This window comes from Lepeophtheirus salmonis, chromosome 6 (genome assembly GCF_016086655.4).
Source record: "Lepeophtheirus salmonis chromosome 6, UVic_Lsal_1.4, whole genome shotgun sequence".
Classification (NCBI taxonomy): Eukaryota; Metazoa; Arthropoda; class Copepoda; order Siphonostomatoida; family Caligidae; genus Lepeophtheirus; species Lepeophtheirus salmonis.
In genome coordinates this window covers 511,915-536,084 of record NC_052136.2, presented here as the reverse complement: position 1 = coordinate 536,084, position 24,170 = coordinate 511,915, and the positions used below count along the sequence as shown (strand labels likewise).

At 32.1% G+C, this 24,170-nt stretch overlaps 1 protein-coding gene and 1 long non-coding RNA gene across 2 annotated transcripts; one reads left to right on the top strand and one right to left on the bottom strand.

Moving 5' to 3' along the window:
• Positions 1–1,057: 1,057 nt before the first annotated feature.
• On the bottom strand, positions 1,058–20,432 carry LOC121120555 (transmembrane channel-like protein 1). Its single transcript, XM_040715434.2, has 15 exons — positions 20,248–20,432; positions 16,161–16,210; positions 16,030–16,105; positions 14,466–14,665; positions 14,271–14,405; positions 11,263–11,602; positions 9,750–10,306; positions 9,516–9,678; positions 7,271–7,440; positions 6,769–6,962; positions 5,586–6,034; positions 4,603–4,833; positions 4,292–4,540; positions 2,333–2,480; positions 1,058–2,276 (listed from the first exon to the last, which is right to left on the bottom strand). The coding sequence occupies exons 1-15, from the start codon at positions 20,374–20,376 to the stop codon at positions 2,056–2,058; spliced, it is 3,312 nt and encodes a 1,103-aa protein (XP_040571368.1). The 5' UTR covers positions 20,377–20,432; the 3' UTR covers positions 1,058–2,055.
• Positions 11,733–12,286, top strand: LOC121120556 (uncharacterized). The gene is made up of 2 exons (XR_011780958.1): positions 11,733–11,941; positions 12,001–12,286. It is a non-coding gene; the product is annotated as an uncharacterized lncRNA (long non-coding RNA).
• Positions 20,433–24,170: the final 3,738 nt, after the last annotated feature.

The window sequence follows — 24,170 nt, the reverse complement described above, 5'->3', positions numbered from 1 at the left end:
TCTATTGTAAAACCTCCTTGTATACAACATTTTTGTTGTTTCTGTCGATTTGATGTAAATAAAATAAAATCTGCACCCCTTTTGACACTTTTGAAAATCCAATATATATTAGTGACCAGGTGAAAATACTAATTTTGGTAAATATAAAGCAATTTTTGAAATGTTTGACCTTGTGATTTATTTAATATCATTGCCATTGCTAACTTGCCACATTCCTTGTTCAACCATAATGAAGATATGTACATACTAAGACTAACTCACTAATCTTCTTCCTAGTTCCATATTTTAATTCGTATTTAATATACGTTCTCCCTTTTTCCGTTAATTCAATTAACTATTTAGATAGCTTGGCATTGATAATGATGAACAGTTTTAACGTTTATTCCTACACACAGAAGTTACATGGCTAGAATGGGGAAACTTGCTGAACTTTTTTATTCTTTTTAGAGGTTTTTTCGTGGACTGAGGGATGAGGCCGTATGAGATCACATTTAATTAAGTAAAGCACTATAAACATACACAAATAGAAATATACAATAAAAACTCTGATTAATCTTTAATCCTACGTGTAAAATTATTCGAGCAATTATGATCGATTGAGTCGATATCCATCTCCTCCTACTCCAATAATATATTCTTCGATTCGAAAAGTTATTTCCTTATTATTAAAAGGCCACAATAATTGATGTTATACTATCCGATGTCCCTGTCTCTAATTTCGAGAAAGAAAGATAAAGTATCACGTGCGGGAAAACATATACAATGTACTCAAGAACTACATTGAGACAAGTCCAAATTTTTTGATTTTTGACTACTAAAAAAAAGGAATGTGACCTCTTTTTAGTAATATGAAAGATGGTGAAAATATATTTTATTGCTTATCCATCATTATATTTGGTAGAACCACCAAATACACCTATTCCACTATTTTTATTTTCGAAGAAAAACTTATATTTGTTTAGGGGGGATCGGCCGGATGAAAAACTTTGAGGCACACTGAACTAAACGATTACTTTTCGCAGGTTCACAATCAGGGTCATGTTCATGGTTTATGTATTATAAATTGATGTATATTATATATATATATATATTTAAAAGAGATGTTTTATAATAATAAGAATAATAAAAACGGAATATTTAGCTGCTATTAGACTGTTCCGATTTGAGTAAAATATTTCGCCCTCCTACACAAAGGTTTTTTGGTTGAGGACAATAAAAAAACTTACTTTGGGAATGTGTAAGACCTCTCAGGCTATTTTTAACTACAAAGTGGGACCCCCAAACTTAAAGAAGCATTGAATTACGTGTGATTAGACAACTAAAGGACAGTTGAAACAAAAATAAGCTAGCTTTTTTTATCCCATGTCTCCAACTGTAAAAACTTCGTACCAAGAACAAGAAAAGCAACTCGGTTTCAATCTGCCAAGAATGCTGCATAGACCATTGACCTATCCATTCGGACTCCATATAACATCAACAAGTCCATTCCATCTCCATACGCCAAAGAAAAGCCCAAAATTCTGAAGCAACAATATGGCCAACTTCTGGACTGCATCTATTTGGTCTTCCTCCAGCCCTGATTTCAACTTCCTGGACTTTGCAGTTTGATTAACATAGCCATTTGTTGAGCCTTAAGAAGCTCCACGAAAAATTTCAGCAATTCATTGAGATATGCACACACCCAGATATTTACATTTAATATATAGATGTTGTGCACCTGCTTTTTAATCATTTAAGGTGCCTAAGATGTGTTCAATTATTTGCGGTTCCCCTGTTCTATCAAAGATAAAGAGAAGTAATATGTAACTAGTGGAAGCTATAGTTGTTGAACGAAGACGAGGAGCATGATCCAGAATTAGAATTTAAAATAGCCGATTTCGAAACAAAAGTATCATTTTTTTCTCTCTCATCAAAATGACCTGTACCATGTCATAAATTGCTTGAGAGGACGCAAACATTGTCAAAGTCATTTTTTTTATTGTGCCCAGCAGATAAAGTCTTTGTGAAAGGGGAAAAAATACTCTTGCAAAACGGGACAGTCTACTGTACAAATTCTTAGATCAACACAGTTTTTTCAAATTTTTCTTCATCTTCTTCCCCAAGTATCTCAATGATTTCATGATCTTGATCACTTGAAATATGAATAATTGGAACTTCTTCTTCATCTTTCAGACCGGGATCTCGCTCATCCGTTACTTGCATACTCTCAATGATGGGTTCATCGTCATAAATGATGCTAGGTAATTCTTGATTTACAGTTTTCTCGGAGAGTCCACCTGATAAAATATATAATTTGTTAATTTAAAACAATTAAATCCTGGTTCGTCATTACTTATTCGTCTTTTAGTTTTTCCTGACATACTTGAGAAATTTCCTTCAAGTAATTTCTTCCAACGGTCTTGAACATCCGGATTTTTCTTATTGCCGGATTGCTTTGTTTGTTGGAGCTTGCGCCTTTCCTCAGTTCGTTCATGATGTAGCTGTAAAGGATTACACATGACTTTTAGTTAAGTACAAAATTATAATTCTTTAGAATCGTTAATCCAAATCGATTCCATGCGTGCACGGAAAATTGTCGTCCAAAAAAATTGACATTGGGAAAATTTCCCCTCATTTACTAGCAAAATCAGAATACCTCGCCATAAAACTTGTTTTGTAGAATGGCAGGGCCACCGAGCAGGTTAAAAACCACAGCAGCCACTTCACAAAGTATTTAGGACTCCTCTGAGTACTTCAAAATTTATTTTTAAATTGTACAATCTTGTCAACCTACTATAAAAAGTAACATATGTAACAGGCCTCGTAGTTTATTTAGAAGTATTTGGAGGGGCCCTAAATGCTTTATGAACTGGTGGTAGGGATCTTTGACGACCTGCTTGGTGACCGTACCATTCAAAAAAACAAGTCTTGGGGGTTGTGGCCACCACAGGCGAAGTCTGGACTCCCATTTTTGTGGAGAAGAAGAAGCGACTCAATGCAGGTGCTTTCATCGGTTGTAGGGCTCTTACCCCCGACCAACTAGTTCCCGGCCTTTAACCCCATCCCCATCAATTACCTTCTTTCACCCCACATGCTATCTACCCCCAGCATTTCACCCCCAATTACAATAAATATCAACCATACGACCAAACATTCCACTTTTTAACAACTATACAAACGTAATTATTAATTTAACAAAGGAGTCCTTGATTTAACTATATGACATAAATATCAGTGATAAGTATTATTATTAATTAATATTTCTCATCGAGATAATAATTATATGCATCTAAGTCAGTATTTTGAATCAATCCCTAAATTCATTGTATAAATAACCTACTAAAACTCAATTTTTTACTATCTTTTTGTCATGGGATTTAGGAAATTAGATTAGGCATTATTATAAATATTTATTGTATTTTATATATAATGGCTATGTTTAAAATAAGTAAAAAGTAAGTGGCCTGTTCCTGCTTACATCGAACTTCTGGATAAGAAAGTGCTACCATGGGCCAGAGAAAATTTCGGAGGAAATTTTGTCCTCACTCAAGACGGAACTCCGTGTTATTCCTGAGGGTTCACTTAATAAATAAAAGTTTTGCCAAGCAATATTTAATAAATGCAATAAATGTCCTCACAAAACCTCTCATATAGATTTTACTCTTGAAAAATTTAAAATAAGAAAATGTATAGATATGATCAACCCTGTATTTGTGTTCTTATTTGTTAATTATAACCATTCTTCATTAAGATCTTAGGTGTTATAAACTCTAAACAGATTGGCCTATGACCCTAGAAAGGTAATATGACCATGATGTATACATAACATATGAGCTGAAAAGTCCTGATAAAGAAAAACATTTTTTTATGTAAATTGTTTTTTTCCAATTTTTTATTTGCTTTACAGAGCAGAGTCCCATAAAACTTTTTAAGCCATTGCTTAGGTTGAAGAGTATTTTTTCCGATCAAATAGCAGTGTAAAATTAAAACCCAAAATTGTTATTTGATCCATTGTTTTGGAAATAACAAAAATAGCGTGTCACATAGCACAATAACTCCCAAACTAAAGAACATATTGTCATGAAATTTGAACAGTTTTTTTTAAAGGTTGGTACAAACTGAAAATGAGGCAAATGTAAAAAAATTGTCACATCTTTGTGTGAAACCCAGGAATTTGGAACCCATGTGTTAATAGTAAAACCTGGAATCTTATTCAATAAGCTGAATAAGGAAGATTTGGTGAACTACCATTTGCTTTTGGGATCTTTTTGCAAAACATTTTTATATGTTAAAAAATACATGATACACAAACCTGATTTTTCAAATCCTCATTAGATTCTCTTAGTAAGGCGGTAAGTGAGGATTGGTAATATATTATTAGTATTAAAAGTAAGAAAACAGGGATAACACATCCAGGTGAAGATATGTAGTCCAAGATTCCATGTAGTTCTTTTGGAATCGTACTAATGATCAGCTCAGAAAGTACTTTATAAATCCTATCATATTTAGAAAAAGGTCCACAATGCCAACTGGGCTTGAGCCACACGATAGTGTAAGCTACCTATAATAAGAAAAACTTTATCAACAATCAAATCTTTGGGTTGAAAATATGTTATTTCTCACTGGCAGTGTACATAAAAATAACATCTGAAGTAACAAAACAAAATAGAAATTATTTGATCCAGCCTTGAATACAATTTCGTGCGGTACATTTGAAGTCATTACAGCCCAGCATCTAGCATTCATTATTATAACAAGTTTGAGCAAGTTGATTGCTGGAAGGCCAGGAGCCATAAAAAGACCCATCCAAATCATACCCTGATTATTTACCAAATGCAGGATATTTTCTGCAACCTATGATATACAAAATGGTGGACACTTAGCCTTGTTTATGCGGGTGGTCAATTGAAATCTGAACACTTAGAAATTCAATTATTATTTATTGTATTGTTGAGTTATTGAAATTAATTCATATTTCGATATATTAAAGAATAAACGATTATATTGGAGAGGAAGAAGGGTTTTGTCAAAAAGGCCAAACTGGACCCGGAAGAGTTAAAGAAAACAGGTCAGGCCAGTCCTCTCAAGTCCATGTGGGCCCATGCAAGATATCTCGGACTTTCACAGCAGACTGTCCAGAGAGCTATAAAAAAGTAGGGGGAAAGAGCCTTGTTAGGGTGGAGAGGCCATTTTTGACACCAGCAATGAAAGAAACCAGTCTCTTCCCTGGTAAGACTCTTTTGAATGACACTTTTAAGTTCTTTTGAATACTTATTTGACACTTTTGACCTCCTACAGCCCCGATGCTTTTGGGTGCATGTGGAAAGGAAGGCCTGTAGTATCCTTGATCCAAACAACGAGGCCCTTAAATCTACTGTCAGCCAGCATTGGGACGCCATGATAGAGGACTATATTTGCAGCAGGTGCCAGGCCTTCCACCGTCGCCTGGAAGCCATAATTGGCGCTAAGAGCAGCTCATATACACATTTCTTCATAGTATAAATTTTTTTGGAATGATATTGTTAATTAATACATTATATTTTGTTGAAGTTTAAAATTCGAAGTGTTCAGATTTTAATATAAGGTCAAAGGATTTGAGATAATACCTTAAAATCCGGATATTTTGGGAATTGTTTTTCTAAATCCCAAAACCAACAGGGATTAATGTATCGTAAGAAAAGGGATCTTCCAAAGTCAACAATGATTATGGAAAACAAAGTAAAAATAGTATCCATAATGGTTAGCTTCACCAATTCCTGTCCAAACATTGTCTCCCAACAGAGTTTTCTCAATTTAATCCTTTCTTTGATATCATGACTATACTTATTAATCGCTACAGAACATTTATCCAATGATTTTTCAGGCTGTTGTGTTTGAATTGTAGTAATATTTTCCAATGATCCAGGAAGGGATCGGTGGTTTTTACATATTTTAACATAGCAAATATCTGATTTTGGTGTTTTTAGAGGAGCAACCTTTGGGTTCATTATGTAGCAACTTAGACATTCATCTTCTTCCGTTTGATTCAATAAATGGGTTGAATTGATGGAATTTTCTAGTGAAAGGAAATACAACATTAGTTGACTGGGGTGTCCACAGGAGGTGGCTGGAGAGGCTGTCCCCCTCCCCCAAATTAAATATTTTTCCTTTTCATTGAAAGTTTAATATTTGAATTTAATTTTCAAATTTTTTCTAAAAAAATTAATTTTCTCTCAATAGCTATGGATTTGGATTTTTTTTCAAAAATGTTTATATTTGAAAGTTGATTTTTCATTTTTTTATTTGTGAAAAAAATTTGATTTTTCATGAAGAGCAGGGGATTTTTGAATTTCTTTTCCAAAAAATTTAATATCTGAAATTTTTTATTTTTTCCAAAAATTTAATACCTGATTTTTTTTTTTTTGCAATTTAATATTTGAAATTTAATTTTAGAAATTTTTGTCACCTACTGTAGATTTAAGAAACAAAATTCTAATTTTGTTTGTACAGTTGTAGTTTTTGAAAATTTTTTAAGAATAGGTGTAGATTTTTGAATTTTTAATAAATAGTTTTGGATTATTGATTTTTTTTTTCAACAGCTGTGGATTTTTATAATTTTTTCCAAATAGATATGGAAAAATAAATGTTTTTCAAAAAGTTTAATATTTATAAATTTTTAAATTTTTGTGAATAGTTGTGAATTTTAGAAAAATTTTTGCCTGAATAAAAAAAAATATATATGTATAGATTTTTTTTATAATTCTTGGGACCCTCCTGATAAATAATAATTAATTATACAAACTCAAATACCCTCTCCTTCATCACATAACATGAAGGACCGACAAATAATTGAGCAGTTATAGGAGCAAATTTCAAAGCATTTCTGACAATTTTGATATTCCATGTTTTTGAAGGAAGGACCAAATAACTCATAATTCATTTTGGACTTATTAGATGAGTACCGATTGACAGCTATGGATGGCAAACTTAGTGTGTTATTAGATCTATAAAGAAAGTTATGAACCACTAATGAGTTATTATTAATTTATATAGTGTTTTGTGAGTCCTTATTTATTCAATCCAGTCCAGTCCATATTAAGGACCTGTCCTTAAACTGCCCATCCTTAGAACCGTCTAGAACTGATTTAAAAAAAAGAAATTTCTAATTGATTAACGTCATCAAAGATCGAACTTTATAAGTTTTAGGACTGATATAGAGGACTGAACTGGACCGGACCGAGAGTGAACTGGACGGGACTGCAGTCCTAAATAAGGGCTGACACGACACTAAATTTGTATTCTTTAAGTATACTCAGACAGTAGGTGACAGGGTAGCGGGGATCGAAAGCAATCTTTGTTTATAGCATTCACCTCAGGAACTTTGTTTAAGTCTATACCATAATTCATGCCATCTTTACGCATAATCTCCATTTTTGCCAAGTTATTGATCATGCCATCAGTTTTTCCAAATAATGCAAATATCTACATTTTGTAATAAAAATATATTTTTTAAAATTTATAGTAACCAAAGCTATTAACCAAGTGGCCAACGAGGAGCACATACTCATTTCCTCCTAAATTAAATAGGCTACGGGAACACTTTTTTATTTTCTACTGAGCGGCAAGAGTGCCATGAATAGAGCAGGGGCGTCTGCAGGATTATATGTAAATATATAAATTACTGTTGAGACTCGGTACAGCACCGATTATTTTTCGATTCAGTCTCAAGAGATTTTTTCTAGACCGATTTGGACCGATTTTTTTCGGTCTCACTTTGTACACTTTAATCCGGTTTCACTTAATAGACCCATTTTTTTTCGGACTCAATTTATGGACCCATTCTTTTCTGTCTCATATATGATGATATTCAAATTAATTGATTGGTATTTATCCACTGAAAATAATTATATATTTTTTTGAAACATGGCATCTAAAATTTGTAAAAATAAACCAGATTCATTTTAGATGCCATGCTTTACTAATATATAATTATTTACAGTAAGTAAATAAAAACCAATTAATTTGAATATGAAGCATCTATTAACTTGTTTTAATTCACTTAAATATAAATTATGTAATTATATAGACTCATAAGTAATTAAATTTTTTAGTCGGAATATTATTGTAATATATATTCACACAACCTAACTAGCTTATAATATGAAAACTTTTTAATAAATATTATGAACTTAATTGACCATAAATCAATCAAAATCGACCTATTTTATAGGCAATTTTTTTTTTTTTTATAATTGAAATATAAGGTCTATTCTATAAGTTCAGCTATGATATAACGCATTTGAAGAAAAAATAAAAAAGATATTAGCATATAAGTAAGGTCCTATACTTTACTCGATTTTTTGGTGGTTATATACATTTTTTATTAAATGTAATCAAGATAACGTAATAAATAATTTATTTTTTAAATGTTGAAATGTTTTTATCAATTTATTATTTACTTTGATTTTCATATATATCGTTTTTTTCATCTCGAAATATGGCACTGAATCTTACTTATACCCTAAAAACTTGATTTAAAAAAAGACTTTAAAGGTCAAACCTTTATGGATTGAAAGTTTTAATGGTCCTATTCGTGTTCTACGGCTTAAAAGCATTTATAATTGTGGGGTTCAGTCTGCGGGCGGGTCAAAGACCTTCATTTTGTTACATAGTGTAATAATTCCATAATTGGGAGGAATTGACCCTAGATTGACTAACTACCCACGGATTTTGGAGCTTTTTCTCTCTTTCTTTTTCAAGCAAAGTTTGCTAGATACAATAAAAGTAACTAGGTGAATACACAAAATGCTCTATAAACTACTAATAAACCCAAAGTGGCACCACTTTCCTCAGGTATGTAAACAAACTACTATGAAGGAAATAACACTCATGTCTAGTGTTGTATTGGTCTAATAAAACTAAAAAAGACTGCAGTCCTATCAATACGGTTCTATGAAATTTGTCAGTACTAAGACTTGTTCTTATGGTCTTTGATGGTAACTAGAAAATTTTAAATGGTATAGTTACTAGTCGTTTCTTCCGTTCTACATTACTTCTAACAAAGACACAAGATACTTGAAATATAAAGTAGGAAGTGTGTGCCTAGAACTTATCAATATAGTTTCGAACCATCACTCAGTATTTTCTTCGTTAATATATTATTCCATACTAACTAGGAGTGAAAAAAATAAAGAGATATCTAGGACTGTAGGACTAAGGTATTGGTCCTTAGGACTGTTGAATGTTAAAAAAGATTGAAGCGATAAGAAAAGCCCCCCACTCCCCTTTCAGTCTTCTTTTTAGAAAATCAGTCCTAGGACCGATCCAACACTACTCATGTCCCATTGAATTATCATGGTGAATTCTGCAAAGGAACACAAAATTGCATACATAACGCGTGAAAAATGATAAAGTACTGTCATCTCTGACATATCAAACCGACATCTTCCGTAGAAAAAAGTATCCACGTAGCCTTGAAATCTCTTCAAGCCCAAAAGGCGAGTTTCGCCACTTTGTTTCATAGCTTTGCTTTGACCTCTTATTCAATTGACTCTTACTAAGGTATACAATGAAAGAAGATTCAGGACCATGATTCGTCCAAGCATCCATCGCATTGCCTTTCGTGGATGATATCCTTCTAATAAACTTATCAAATCAAAAAAATTTGGAACAATGAGTGAAATTAAAGACATTATTATCGTGATTTCATTTTGCCGATACCTAATTGTTCATCAAGACAGAGATAGTAATATATAATCTAAATTGAGGGATTTAATGACTCTACTGCTTACCATGATGCAGCTGCTTCTGAACTCTCAGATCTTTCAACAACCAGAACGACTGCATATGCCGTCCCCACTAAAATACCGAGGACGATAAAATTTGCAATTACTCGTTTTGCAATTGTTTTCCAATTTTTTTCCTGTTGTTTTTCATTTTCTTGTCTTTCAACCAATGCCTCCCTTAGGCCCATAATGATTGAAGCAACTTTATTATGTGCTGTCTCAACGTTAGCGATCCCAAAATCCCAGCTTGCAAAAATCTTCCATGAAAATGTACACTCATCTCCCTTTTCAGACAACTTACTTTGCTTTGAGTTATAGGCCATTTTACGAAGAATAATGACAAAACTGTAAATATAAACACCCATACCCACAAGAAAATAAGCTAATGGAAGACGATAACCAATTTTTGATGATCGTGCATCCTCGTAAAAACCATAGAATATTGGGGAATATCGAAATATCCCTTCAAAATTCCACATTACTTTTAAATTTGTTGCATATATCTTCTCTACAGGAAGCATTGTTTTGCGAGCCCCAGTTCCTTCCCAGCCCATGGATATGATCTGAATATTTGGAAAAAAAAAATAGGAAATAATAAAATCGCACCATCCTTGAATTATAGCAAAGTTCATAGAAATACGAGGTCATAACATTATGCTTTACCGACTGGTGTTTGACATCCACCACTCGGTATATAATAGTGACGTCAAGGAGTATATCTTATTAATCATATAATTTCTAGTATTATATGCCGTTAATATACAGTTGTTATAGCATATGACCTCAAAATCTGTCTGTCTTGCTCTGCAGTAGGTAAGGGTACATCAAATTAAAAATTCTAGTAAGCCCGATTACATGATGATCTAACCTTGTATTTCTATTAACCTTGGCTTATATTGGAGTTGTGACAGTCCTTATTTAGAACTGAAGACTGCAGTCACGTTCAGCTCCCTCTCGGTCCGGTAAGGTTAAGTATATCCACGGCTACCTTGTTACAATAAACAAAAATGTAGTTAATTTTTCTTTCAGCTGTTTTCATTAATTTCCATAAATCAACTATTGTATGATTTAAAACAACTGAGCTTGTGTATTATGAACTCAAAAAAGTTACTAGATATCGATTACGCAGGACTTGAATTTATTTCAAACAATGGCCTTCGTTTAGAATTCGTGTCATTTCCTACTCAGTCATTGATAATAATATCAATTCAATAAATAATAATTAACAGTTAGCAACATGAAAAATACAAAAGGCTAGCTACCAAATGTTTTCAAATTTTTCTTGTCCCAGTCGAGCTTGAAAGTGGATAAAAAAGCTTGTCTTGATTTGTCCTATGAATTTAATAATTTCGGTCTTTAATAACGTCACTCAACTTGATTTCTTCTTTTATAATAAATTCTAGTACTGAGACTCCGAAGGATCAACATTCCTTAGGATTGGTCCCAAGGACTGATAGGAACAATTTTAAGAATGGACTAAATAAATAAGGACTGACACAACGTTAGATCATAGGCATACTTCTGGAATCATCACAAAAACTAATATTGTAATTGTAATCGTCAAATTCATCCAAAATATCCATCGAAGGAATACAAAATATGAGGAGACGACAGACCCAAAATGCGACTCTATATCCTTAATACGTCCTTGCCAAGGAGTTAATTGATTCAAAAAATCAATTAGTAACTTCCAGAGATTCAGTACACATTTTGTTAGAAATATTTGACTTTGTTTGACCATCGAGCCCACAGATCTATTTTGTGCAAGACGCTCCTCCATTTCATTCTTATGCCATTTAACACACTCCTTGGCCTGTATAATAATACGAAGTTTTTTCTCTAAAGGCCAAAACTGAAATCTATCAATAAATATAATTTATGGTGAATAATTTAAAAAATATCATTACATTATTTAATAATGAAAAAGTCGGAACTTTAAACATAAAATCACAAAACATCGCTCATAAATATTGAGGAAAAATATTTATTTTGTAAATATTATGTTGTTGGAAAGGAACTGTAAATTTAATTATGAATCATTGCTTGATGCTCGTTTTACTTTCATTGAGTGTTTCTTTTAATACGATCAATTCTCAAGATCCCATGACGATGAGTAATGACCAAAGAGCTTTACAAAATATTTCATGTAATACAGTTATTTCCTGCATTAGGATAATTGGTCGAATAATTCCCGTGAGGTTTGTTAATTGCTCATATTTTTATTAAATTTATTTGTAATTTTTGAAATTATATATAGGATCAAATTTGATGTGATGAAGTTATATGATTACATAACTGGATATGAGGCGTCGAAGCTTAAACTTCACTATAGTCAACTCAAATCCCATTTGATTAACGAGATGCAAATTCTCGAAGAAACTACGTCCAAAGAATTAAAGTTTATTAATGAAAGCATTATTTTTATTAGGGCTCAAAAGAAAATGGAGGAAGATAAATATGTATTGCTCAAGGAAATATTGAAGAATCTAAATTAAATTTGATAAAATCTCTGGGTATATTAATAAAGACCGTAGATCTATTTATCGCAGTTTTGTTCTTTGGGGGTAAACTAGTAATCTGGTGAATCTCTCAGTCCTAAATTTGTTAAATGAATACTTAACTTCGTCTTTAAATAATTAGTGAAATATAATTTGAATAATTTTTTTTTTCACTAACCCCTTAATATATCAATATAAAATGTGTATTAAACTATTCATAGTTTTACAATTGCACCATTTAAAAAAAAATTAAATTAAGAATGAAAGAATTGATAATTATAAATCTAATAAACCCCTTTTTTAGATCAGAATAACCCTAGTGATGCTATTAGTGACTAAAATATACTATACTAAAAATATCATCAATTTTTTTACATATTAGGTTACGTAAAAAGTTATAAGCGTTTTTTGCTAGATGTCTGCGGGCAAATTTTTTTGTGCTGTTTATGGGCCCAATACAGTATCAAATGCAACAGCAAAACGCTGGTTCCAACGATTGCGTTCTGGTAATAATAACGTCGAAAACGTCCATAAAATGATGGAAACTGTCGAATTGAACCGGCATGTGATCGATTATTCCATTGCCCAGGAACTGAAGATTACCCGGGAAACCGTTTGGAACCATCTAAATCGGATAATCCTAACTGTGTTAATTTTATTCTTAAAATAAAGCGAAAAACGTACAAAAAAATTTACTTCTCCTATTAATCTATATTTGGGGCATTTCAAAAGAAGTTTTCTCGAGGAAACGGATTGTATTAAAATTTACGATAATGGTGTTGATAACAGAAAGCCAGCTGAAAAATGAAATTTTGGATCTGTAACTCAATTCAACTAGCCCTTAAAGATGAAATATTTGATTGGTGTTATTTATAAAAATCATTACTTTATTTTTTTTAACGATATAAATGAAGTGAGGATTTTTATAAATCAAACCATTTTTCTTAACTCTATAAATTTACCACCTTTAGATTTTTTTTAAATTATAAGGGTTTTACGTTTTTATGCATTAAATTTTACAAAAATCTCTTCTTCTTTCTTTTCATATTAAAAATTTAAAAAATATATATCATAAATTTTGTTAAGCTAACTGATAGCTCTTTAAAGATATATTATATTTACTTGCCAAAAATTGATTTGATTTACGGGTTATCGCTAATCAATTATTCATCAAAATGTTAATTTCTTCATCGGTAAGGCCTGATGACTCAGAGTTGGATTGAGTTACCATATTGTAAATTTTAGTCAAATCCGTTTCCTTCTTAAAAATCTCTCATAGAATATACTAAAATTTGTGTTAAATTACGAATACAATTGTGAATAGTTATAAATAAAGAAAATACTCTTTTAGTATATCTAAATAAACCCAGGGAGGCCAGTGTTAGAAGCCAAAATATCTCATATATGAAAAATCAGCTTCTATAGGTCCTAGAAGCTAATTTCTTCTCCCTGTGGGAATGAGAAAAAATGATTTTTATTGGAAGGGGCTGAAACCCCTTCTCTGATTCTTTGTCACCCATATTACGCGTATATTATTTTTCATCTTCTTTACTTGAAAGAAACACGTATTTACCTTCAAGTTTGCTTCAAGGGATCGTGGCTTTTGTGTGTTCTTGAAGAACATTCAAGACTTCCTTCATGAAAAGGAATCACATGAAAGGGTCTCCAGTGGGACCACTACACAGAATTTGGGCCATTACTTATTTTTTCACTTTGTCCAGAACAACTATTCGTCAACCGAACGTCAAAGAAGTATCTAGACTCCTAAACCCTTGGAGGGCATACTACTGGTGACATTTTACTACTTTTGACGGCTACCCCACTTTCTTTTCGTTGGAGCTGACAGATTTCAAGGAACTGTTGTTTCTGTCAATATTTGATTTGGTATTTTTAATATCTTCAAAATATGTCCAAATGTGTTTTTTTAGTATCAAAGAAATTCGGGCACCTCTGCTAATATATTTATATAATCAATTTCAAAATTGGAAAAATCCTTTGAGAGAAAATTTTTGAATAAATATTTACATACTTTGCTTGGTCTATGACTTCTTTATTAATTTTAAGTTCGTTTTCACTCTTATCCCTTCCTGAAGTCAATCCAAATGAATCCATGGATGAGGTTGTAAAAATGGAGGAACCTCTTCTTCGACTGTTTTTGCGAAATCTAAATAGATACAATATAATAATATTATCTGATTAAATTATAATATTCTATCATTAAAACTTTGGAATTTCCAAGACACTTTCACAATATGAGTTCTCAGACTTTTGATCCTCTTGAGGGAAAGTTTTTGTTTCTCTTTTTAGCAACATTTTTGCAAGATTAATTCCTTTACCATCCTTTAAACTGAATCTGTTCGCACCATTTTCTTCATCATTTTCTAGGGTATCAATATTATTAGGCTCTTCATTTGTAACTTCATCCTACAAATATGAATAATGGTGTTTGAAGAGCATGATCGTTTTGATGCCAGAAATGGGGAAAAGTCCTAATACGGCAAGTCCAAGTCGAGTCTAAGTCATTGCTCACAAGTACAGGTCTAGTCCAATGCTTGTATATTTTTGTCCAGCCCAGCTGGCAGAGCCAGTGAAACCTATTCAGCCGCAGTAGCCCACACTTACATTAGGCCCTGCGTAATACAGGGTTGGCAGCAAAACGTGGACTGTTAATTAATGTTAATTTTCCTATTAGTGATTATTTTTTTACAGTATGGTTTAGTCATTCATCATACATAGACAAACTATAATAAACATATCGTCATCATGAGTGAGTAAAAAGCCAGAAGGTAGCGCATCCCGGATCTATTGGATCATGAAGTTGAGGTGATGAGGATTATAGACATTGTAAAGTGCTCCAGAAACCTGGTTTTCAAGGTAGAAAAATGAAAAATGATGGAGAAGACCTCCCGAGGAAAGCAGGTAGTAGATGGCACCATTTAAAGCAGGATCCAGAGTTCCTGTTCGGCTTGGAGAAAAAGATCACCAAATCGATGAATCGCCTCGCCAACTACTTCTCCGTGGCGTTAGGACCAACAGGAAGACCGTGAAGGGCGACTTGGGATTGTCCTCATACACGAGGATCCTGCATTTAAAAAAAAGATGCATGTACATATTTCTAAAGAAACCTTTTGAGTCCACATTTTGCTGCCAACCCTGTAGCACCTGAATCATAAGGGTCATTGGTCTCTACTTTTTTAGACTAATTGTGATATTTCTATAATAATATTGTAAGGTTAGGTGACTTTTACATCATCATTATATATATTATTGCGTAGCTGGGGCTCTATGTCTAAAATTTGGAAATGTCTTTTCTAAAAGAAGTCATTTAAGAACAATTTTAAAAAATCGACAAATTCTATACGGGCCAAAAAAAGTTTTCTTCTAAAAACTAAGCTTTAAAATGAAGTTCAAACTTTCAAAAAGTAAATATACAAAAGAGCCACGCAGATTTATTTCTGTTTTTTGCCTATCCAAATTGGGACTAGGGCTCGTTGCAATTTGTTTCGCATAGGACTCTACAATACTTTTGGGTAGACCTCCACCCTTGAGTCTTCAAGTTCATAATTTTATATAAGATCTATAGTGTATAGGATTTTCCAGAGTTCATTATAAAATAGCTGTGTAGTCCATGTCGATTTGCTAGTCTTAGCTATGGAGTCTAAATCAAGTGTCGAGTCTTTGATTGTGAGACCAAGTGGATTCACAAATATTCAAAATGTGAACTCACGTCTATGTCCAGTTGAAAGACTAGAGTTCAACCCCCACCTCCTTTTTGTGACATATCTTACCTCATTTCCAAATAAAAAGCTTACAGATAGTCTGTCCATTGAGGGTCCTGGAGAGGTTGGGTTTGTAGCAGATAACCTTTTTTAAAAAAAAATGTTTTCTAACATTTTGAAATTTGTACTCTTTGACTTACTCATTTTCAGGTCTGAGATACATCATTGATTTTCCTTCAGCTTCCTGTAACTGATTTACAACAAATATGTATATTATATCAAATTTATTTCATAATTAAGAATCGAATCATATATTGAGGAGAGGGGGGCTAGATGGTATTCTTTCATTTTAATCAATTTTCAACAATGCAAAACCACCTTCCTGGTCTATTGCCTATTAGAAGATAACACAGGGTCCCACTCATTTTGTACAAATGAATTCAAGCCAAATAGGAATTTATCCTCGAGTGCAGAATCCAAATTTGATCTCAGTTTTACTCTCTGGTATCTTAATTCTGAAATATCTGAGATTATAGTAATTCGGTACTATTATCTTTTAAAGTCATTTTTTACCCTTACAACAACAATCCCCGAATTAAAAGTAGGATACATAAAACTGATGTAAAAGTGTTTTTTGTGATTATATAGTGTTTTATACAAATTCAAAATGTAACAAAAACCCTTGGAGATGCATATTTTTTAAATAGATATTTATGTAAATTATACATTGAATATATTCCTTTAATATAAACTATGATATTCCTCATCACTATCTGTTATGAATACATATAATGGTCCAAGGAAGAGAGTCTTTTTTCATCATTTTTTAGCCTAAAAATGGAAATATATCGAATTCACAACAAGATACATAATCAATAAAAACTCAATCTAATCATAAAAAATACTTTTGCATAAGTTATAGTAACGTTATATTTAATTTGGGGATTGTTTACGGGTAAAAAATGACTCTGAGCGGTACCATCCTTGAATTTCTATAATCCCTGATATATCAGGATTCAGATGGCTGAGAGAAAAATTAGCTACAATTCTTTAAGAGTGGTGAGTACATCTAATTTTAAACTGTGACTCATATTCTGAGTTTACACTTTCGGAGTATTTTTTCTTTCCTTCATTTTCATTAATTTTCTTCTAAAATACAAATATAAGCTTAAATTATTAAATCTTTTTTATTCAAGGGATATACCGAAATTTATTAACATGAAAATTTTAGTGGTTTCATAGGCATTTTTTTGTAAACCTGCAGTTCAAACTTTTTGGCAAGATAGTTGTAGAAGTGAGATCAGCGGTTTAAGTCAGATTATATACCCTTGAGTGGAAAATGGAGTCCAAAAGAAAATAGATTTCCGTTTTAGTTCGACCTGGTCACATCAACACCATGAACTTGCTATTAGTCAGTAACCAGACGGTCTAAGGGGTCAAGAAGCGACTTCAATCTCGAAATAACAGTGAAGACAAACATCGAAGTGGTGGATCAACCAATGTAGTTCAAGAACATTTCTGAGAGGCCATTGAAGACAATCAAAGAAGGAAAAGGACTTAGCTAGCCTAGCTATTTTTATGTCCACAGTTTCAAGAGCCGTAAAATTTCCTCTTGGTAAGTCCCTAAGGCTTCAGAAAATGCAGTTACTCGAACAAGTCCAAAAATATACTCGTCTCCAGTAATGTAAATGCATCCTGAATGATCGTAAGCTTAATCGAAACAAGCAAAATTATAGATATAAAACCTTTGATAAATCTAGGCTTAACGACTCTCGAGAGAGAAACCTATTTCGGACCCTCCGGACCGTCTGATTGATGACTGAGAGCATATTCATATTGTTAGTGCAAACTAGAACGGCAACTTCAATTATTTGGCTTCCATTTTCCCCTTAAAGATATTTCATATGTTCTAAGCAGCTGAATTTCCTTTTAAAACTGTCCCTCTAAAAAGTTGGAGAGCTCTGTATATTTACAAAAAAAAAAAAAAAACATACGAAACCTCTTAAATTTTCTTTTTGATAACATTCAAAAACTTTTGTTGTTGATTTAAGAGAATAGGAGAACTAATCTGTTTAATATTCTGTGAGGATAATAGTATTCGAAGTCCCACTAGTTGCCAACAAATAAAAAGTAAAAAAACGAAAATTGCTGAGCAAAAAGCCCCCAAAGGAAAATTTAAAATTACCGTAATCTTAAATTCAAATTTTGTGATATCATTTTATATGTTAAGTTGAATACGTTTAATAAGTTTATGTTTATTAGTAGTAACCAGCATTGCTCGGAGTTATTAGGGATCGACGAACAGACAAATAGCTTGAATAATATTGATTATAACTCCCCAAATAATGATCAGTGTTACTCTCCGTTTTTTATGAGCACTCTCATATGTAGTTACTCTACACTGAGATGTTCTCTCCTCAATAAAAATAACAGATTGGGAAAATAAAAATCCTGTTATAGGTTGCCAAACAACAACATCAAGAAAACTTGCACAAATACTTAAGATTTACACTCCTAAATATATATGATCCTCTTTTTTCTTTCTCTTTTAATATCATGTGTTGAGTTTAAGCTAGACATGCTGCTAGCTTAACCTCATCTTGAGTCACATTCTATATTTTTTATTTAATTATAAATGTACCCTCATTGTCTTTTTCCTTTTTTAATATGAAAGGTTGAGCTTAAATTACACACACTCGTTGTAAAAAATGAGTACGTCCGGAGAGACGTTCTTTCCTTTATTAATATAGATTTTAAACATATATTTTGGTTTAATTAAATTTTGATTCAATTTGAGTATAACGAGAAAAAATAATAATATTTTTATTTTTTGTGGCAAAACTCTCATTATTTACGAATAAGTAAATTACGAATACGATAATGGAGCTCATATAATGCTAACAATAAAATTAATATTACGGCTAAAGTACCCTCAACTATGGTAGGAAGTGGGGATCAAAAGTTTCATATTATTTTGAACTGTGTACCAACAACTAATTCTATAAGTTGAGTTGAGAAAAGTCCTCCTACTAACTAACTATCCCCACTCTCATCCTATTTATGAGAATTTTGAATGGCTGATAGTGATGTGAACAAGTCGGTTTTAGGATGTGTTGACGGTCTAAAAAGACTGTAATCCATCAGTCCAGTCCTAATAAAATTTGTAGGACCGGTCCTTGTCAGTCTTTTATGGAAATTACTACAGCTGAAATTACGTAGGTACTAGTAATTACGCCATTTGAGTCTTATAACTCATAACCTCTTTCAAAGAGACAAGATACCAGAAGTTAAAAGTAGGAGCTGTGGCTAGAACGTATTGTTATAATTTCTAGTCACAACGCCTGAAATTCACCAATCCAAAAATCACCCCCCAATATCCTGTGGATACCCCTGATAATTCATAACCTCTTTGAAAGAGACGAGATACCTAAAGTTAAAAATAGGAAGTGTGAGACTAGAACGTATTATTATACTTTAAAAGCTATCATTCATTATTTTCTTGGTTCTTTTATTCTTCTATACTTGCTAGGAGTGAACCAAATGAAATCTTAGCTAGGTCCGTAGGACTGAAAGACCGACGCATCGGTCTTTAGAACCGTGTTCAATACTAAAAAAGATCGGACTGATAAAAAATTAAAAAGATTTAAAAAGGGGGGAGATAGATAAGGAAATCAGTTCTAGGACCGATTCAACACAAGGTTTAAGGGAGGGAATATTCGGCTCATTTGTCCTGACCCCGCAACAATATGAAAAAAATTGGAGACCAGCATTATATATTCTAAAAAACAACAACGAGAATTTAAAACCCTTTGCTTTATAAAATATTCAAAATTATTTTTATAAAAAAAATGTTCTTGGTGTAAAGATGAGGAGATAAGGAGTAGTATGGTGTCAGTCCCGTCTTAGGACCGGTCTGATCAGTCCTTAGGACTGTCAGTCTTTGGGAACGATCCTTAAGGCGTAAGGTCCTGAGGAATGTTAGTCCTATGAATTTTATTAATCCAAATAAGATTTTTTTAAGGAACAATTAGTGGAACTAGATTTGACCAACACAACACCAATTCGGAGGGTTATTAAAAACTTCATTAAAACAAATATCGACACAGTCAAGTTAAAGGGTCATAAGTAGGTATTTTATAAAAACATTACTTTCTGAATAAAAAAAACGTCATTCAATTGAAAATGTCTGATAAATTTTTAGAAGGCCCAAACTTGGAAAAACTAATTGAGCCGTCCTCAATTACGGTAAAAACTGCACTTTATGTGAGCATTTGATAACACCATTACCTGCTTAGATTCCTCTGAGGGACTTGGAGAGCTAAACTTCCGATAAGAGTGTTCTTCATCCTCCTCAATATCATATCCAGCATTCAATTGCTCAATTTTGTTCGAAGAACTTTTATCTGAATCGCTCATTATGTCTATTATTCAATTCAAGGAGTTGTTCATTACAAAGGAGTCAAATTAGAACTGAAACTGCTTTTCCTTTTTGTCTTTTATTTCTAAATACATAGTATCCTGTTCTGCAAACAATACTTTTTCAATGTACACTCTATTTTACGTTCAAAAAAACTTTTTATTAAATTTATCTTCTCTAAAAATATTAAATGAAATGGATTTGTGTATTGTTGAAAGCACAAATGAATTAATTTTTATGACATGAACGTATAAAGATATGGCGACACTCCTCAGAATCTTGAGAATAAGCTGTTTTATCGATTCATATTTTGTTATTTTATTTGGTTACCAAAAATATAATAGGGTAAAAAAATTTACAAAAATTACACACCCATGAACTATAATAATTTTCCCCCCTTTAGGTACCTATATGAATAATGTATACACAAGGGTTTCTTATTTACCGGGAAATTGAATATGAGCAGTAACCCGGATTTTTAAAAAAATATTGGTATACTGGTATATAACGTAATCCGGTTAGTCAATAATTAATACTGTGAAATTTAATTATATTTTTAGATGAAATAATAAATAGTTAGCTAGTCCAATTCATACAACTTTATGTCTTTCTATTTTAGAGTTGACATTTTAATAAGGAAAAAACTACCTTTAAAAATCAAAAAAGGAAAAATATTTTGTTGCGTGTGCTCTTTCATATTTTTTGCTCAATAGTTAACAGGTCATCCTGGTCCTAACTTTCCCTCTAAAGTAAGCATTTTCACATATTTTTGGTGTAGATTATTTTACAAATCTATATTTATAAGGGAAAGTTTATTTAGATATATTTATGAATCTTTGAACCAAATGAAGGTATTTTTTGTATAAGATATACCAATGTAGTCAATACTTATCTCGTAGTCGTTTAGCATGTAGCATGGAGTGAATATAGCGTGTGCACTATATACAGTGCCTCCCTGATGCATGTAATAAAAATATTTTGATCTAAGAAATAACAATATAGTCCTTTTAATTAAATCTCACAGGCGTCTTGCACGTGACATTGAACTTGCGTACAGGATGCACTGTATATAGCGCTCCCTGATGTATATCATTTACATATTTTGATCAACGAAACAGCAATGTAGTTCTATTAATGAAATACTTAACGGCATATAGCATCGAATATGTATACAAGGAGACAGCTTTTGTTAGTTAGCACTATAGAGACTAAAGTACTTCCTAGGTTATGTAACTCAAACTCCTATTATTCTTCTTAAATTCTTAAGGAGAGAATTGTTATAAATATTAAATGGTTATGTATGAGTGTGCTGATGAAAAACGTAGAGTAACACTGTGGATTTGTTGGGGAGTTATCTTCTATATTATTGAAGCAAAGTTTGTCTTTAAGCCGACGCGTAATTACTCAAGGCATGCTGGGATCCACTGGTAGTGGATAATAAAATAAATAAATATGAATTCAATGCTATTTTAAATGTAGTAATTTCTCCTTTTCATAGCAATAATTCATTTTCTCTCCCCAAAATCATATAAACTCCTACCTAGGCCTTGTACTCTTTTTTTCCTTACAAAAATGTCAACTCTAATCATCACCGATAGTTAATGCTATTCCGGTCATTATTTAGAACTGAGGACCGTGTTCCAGTCCAGACTTACTTGTCAGTAGTAAAAGAAGGTCAAGTCTATCCATCGTGACGTCATTCAGGGTGTTTTTCCTTCTTTTTTTTAAGAATTATTCCCTTATATAAAAGAATAAATTATAAAGTGATTAATTATATCATATTATATTATAATGAAATAAATAACATTTTTGGCAAGATATGTGCAATAATCCTAATACATATCTCATATTTGGCTTAATACACCATCCATATTTTTATACAAAATTTAAAGGAACGACATTTAAGAAATGGGTCTAAAGATCGACAGTCCTAAGGATCGTTCGTTCCGGTCCTAAGGTTGGACTGGACCGAATAAATAAGGACTGACACAACACCACTAATAGTTTGTGGGTTATTTTTAGAGCCGCAGATCTGTCTTTTTTTAATTCTATTATCCAATTCGACATGCAATAAAAACAAAAAACAGTAAGTGATGAATAGCCTAATTTTTGGTGGATTAATTTAATTAAATCCAACAAATATTATGATATAATCAAATTCAGGATTTCCCGGGAATTTCCCCCTAGATGTAAAGCCCCGATAAATCCCGGGAAAACGGGATCAAGAGAAAGAAACCCTACTACACACCCAACTTAATATTTATTGAAGGAATAATGATTAAGAAAAGGGTGGGGACCCAGGGATCACTCATATATTTGATTAATTAGACTTTTTGCTATGAAATGCAAGCTTAAGTAAATGAATTTTCTTTGTCTGCATTTACTCAAGATAATTACTTTCCCTTACGTTAAAGTCTTGATCATATACATATTGTAGAACTAAACTAGTCCAATCATTATATAAATATATTTGCTCACACTATAGAACAACTTTTTTTGGCAGATGCACTCATTTGTTTGGCACTAGGTGGAGTTTGCACCATTTAAAGCCATGTCCGATATAATTGATGCGGTTTGTTGCAATATAACTTCTCCGCGGGAGGGAGGGGGGCTAAAGGGTTGTAGCCTCCCACCACCCTTAAATTAAGGAATTATTGTTTTTTTCGTCATGTTTTTAAAATAATTTTTGTGAAATTTTTTCCCCAAAAAATGTAAAATATTTTTTTTTGTAACAATTTAATATTTTGTGAATAGCTGTGGATTTTTGAAATTATTATTTTTTTAATAAATATTTTTAATTTTCTTATTGAATTTTTTTTTTTCAAAAATTTCTTTTTGTCGGAACAGCTGTGGACTTTTGAAATTTTTTGGCTGAAAATGTAATATTTGAGTTTTTTACCCAAAAATGTAAGTTTTTGGAAAAAGCTAGTGATTCTTGAAATTTTTCCCGAAACTTTTTATTTTCTTGGACGCTCTGGACAGAATGTAAAAAAAGGATAGGCCCTGCAAGATTTACTACATAAAAATATAAGAAAATCGTATTTCAATAGGAAAAATTCGATTACAAATAATAAAGAATTATCTTCCAACCGTATCTCCATATAGGAAGATAGGTGGCGGTGTCTCTGGGGGAACAAATATCTGAGTCTTTTTAAAGTACCAGCTAACTTTGTCAACCGAAAACAGCAGAGACTCACAGATACAACATGGAAAATAGATTCTAGCTTATCTTGAGAAATATCTTCAACATTCTATTCATGCAATCTTTAAAATTATTTTTTATCTCTCAATTTCTTTAATGTGAACTCATAAGAAACAGGAAACATTATATATACATATATAAATAAGCGATTTTATCACTCTTTTAAAATGATGAGTGTGCTCCCGCACAAGATTTATGAGCGTCGCTCAGTAATGCATTTGCATGTGCTCATGAAATACTGATGATTTTTAGGAAGTTAAAAATTCATGTACTTGTTGGACTCACAGTAGAATTGATAATCGACATCGGAGAAATCCCTACCAATATCCTTGTTAAAGATAGAATGAGGTTTATTTTAAATAACATTCTTTTATAGCTTCTCGCAGCTAATCTAATAAAGAGTCAAGCTATTCTTCTCCAAAACATTCATCATATTGTTAGGGTTAGCATATTATTTTTCCTTTCTAGTAGGTCATATTTTAAACAGCTCTAACAATCATATTGCTGATGAGAAGAAAAAATTAAAATAATCTACAGCTAAGCAAAAACTTAATTGTACATTTATATAGTGTTTTGTTTGTCCCTATTTAG

Excerpts from the sequence above, each read along its gene's own strand:
- LOC121120555 (XM_040715434.2), bottom strand. The coding sequence starts at position 20,376 with ATGAGCGATTCAGATAAAAGTTCTTCGAACAAAATTGAGCAATTGAAT. Across the intron at positions 16,106-16,160 it reads TATCTCAGACCTGAAAATGA|GTTATCTGCTACAAACCCAA; the intron begins GTAAGTCAAAGA and ends TTTTTAAAAAAG. Across the intron at positions 10,307-11,262 it reads TTTTTGTGATGATTCCAGAA|ATCATATCCATGGGCTGGGA; the intron begins GTATGCCTATGA and ends CCAAATATTCAG.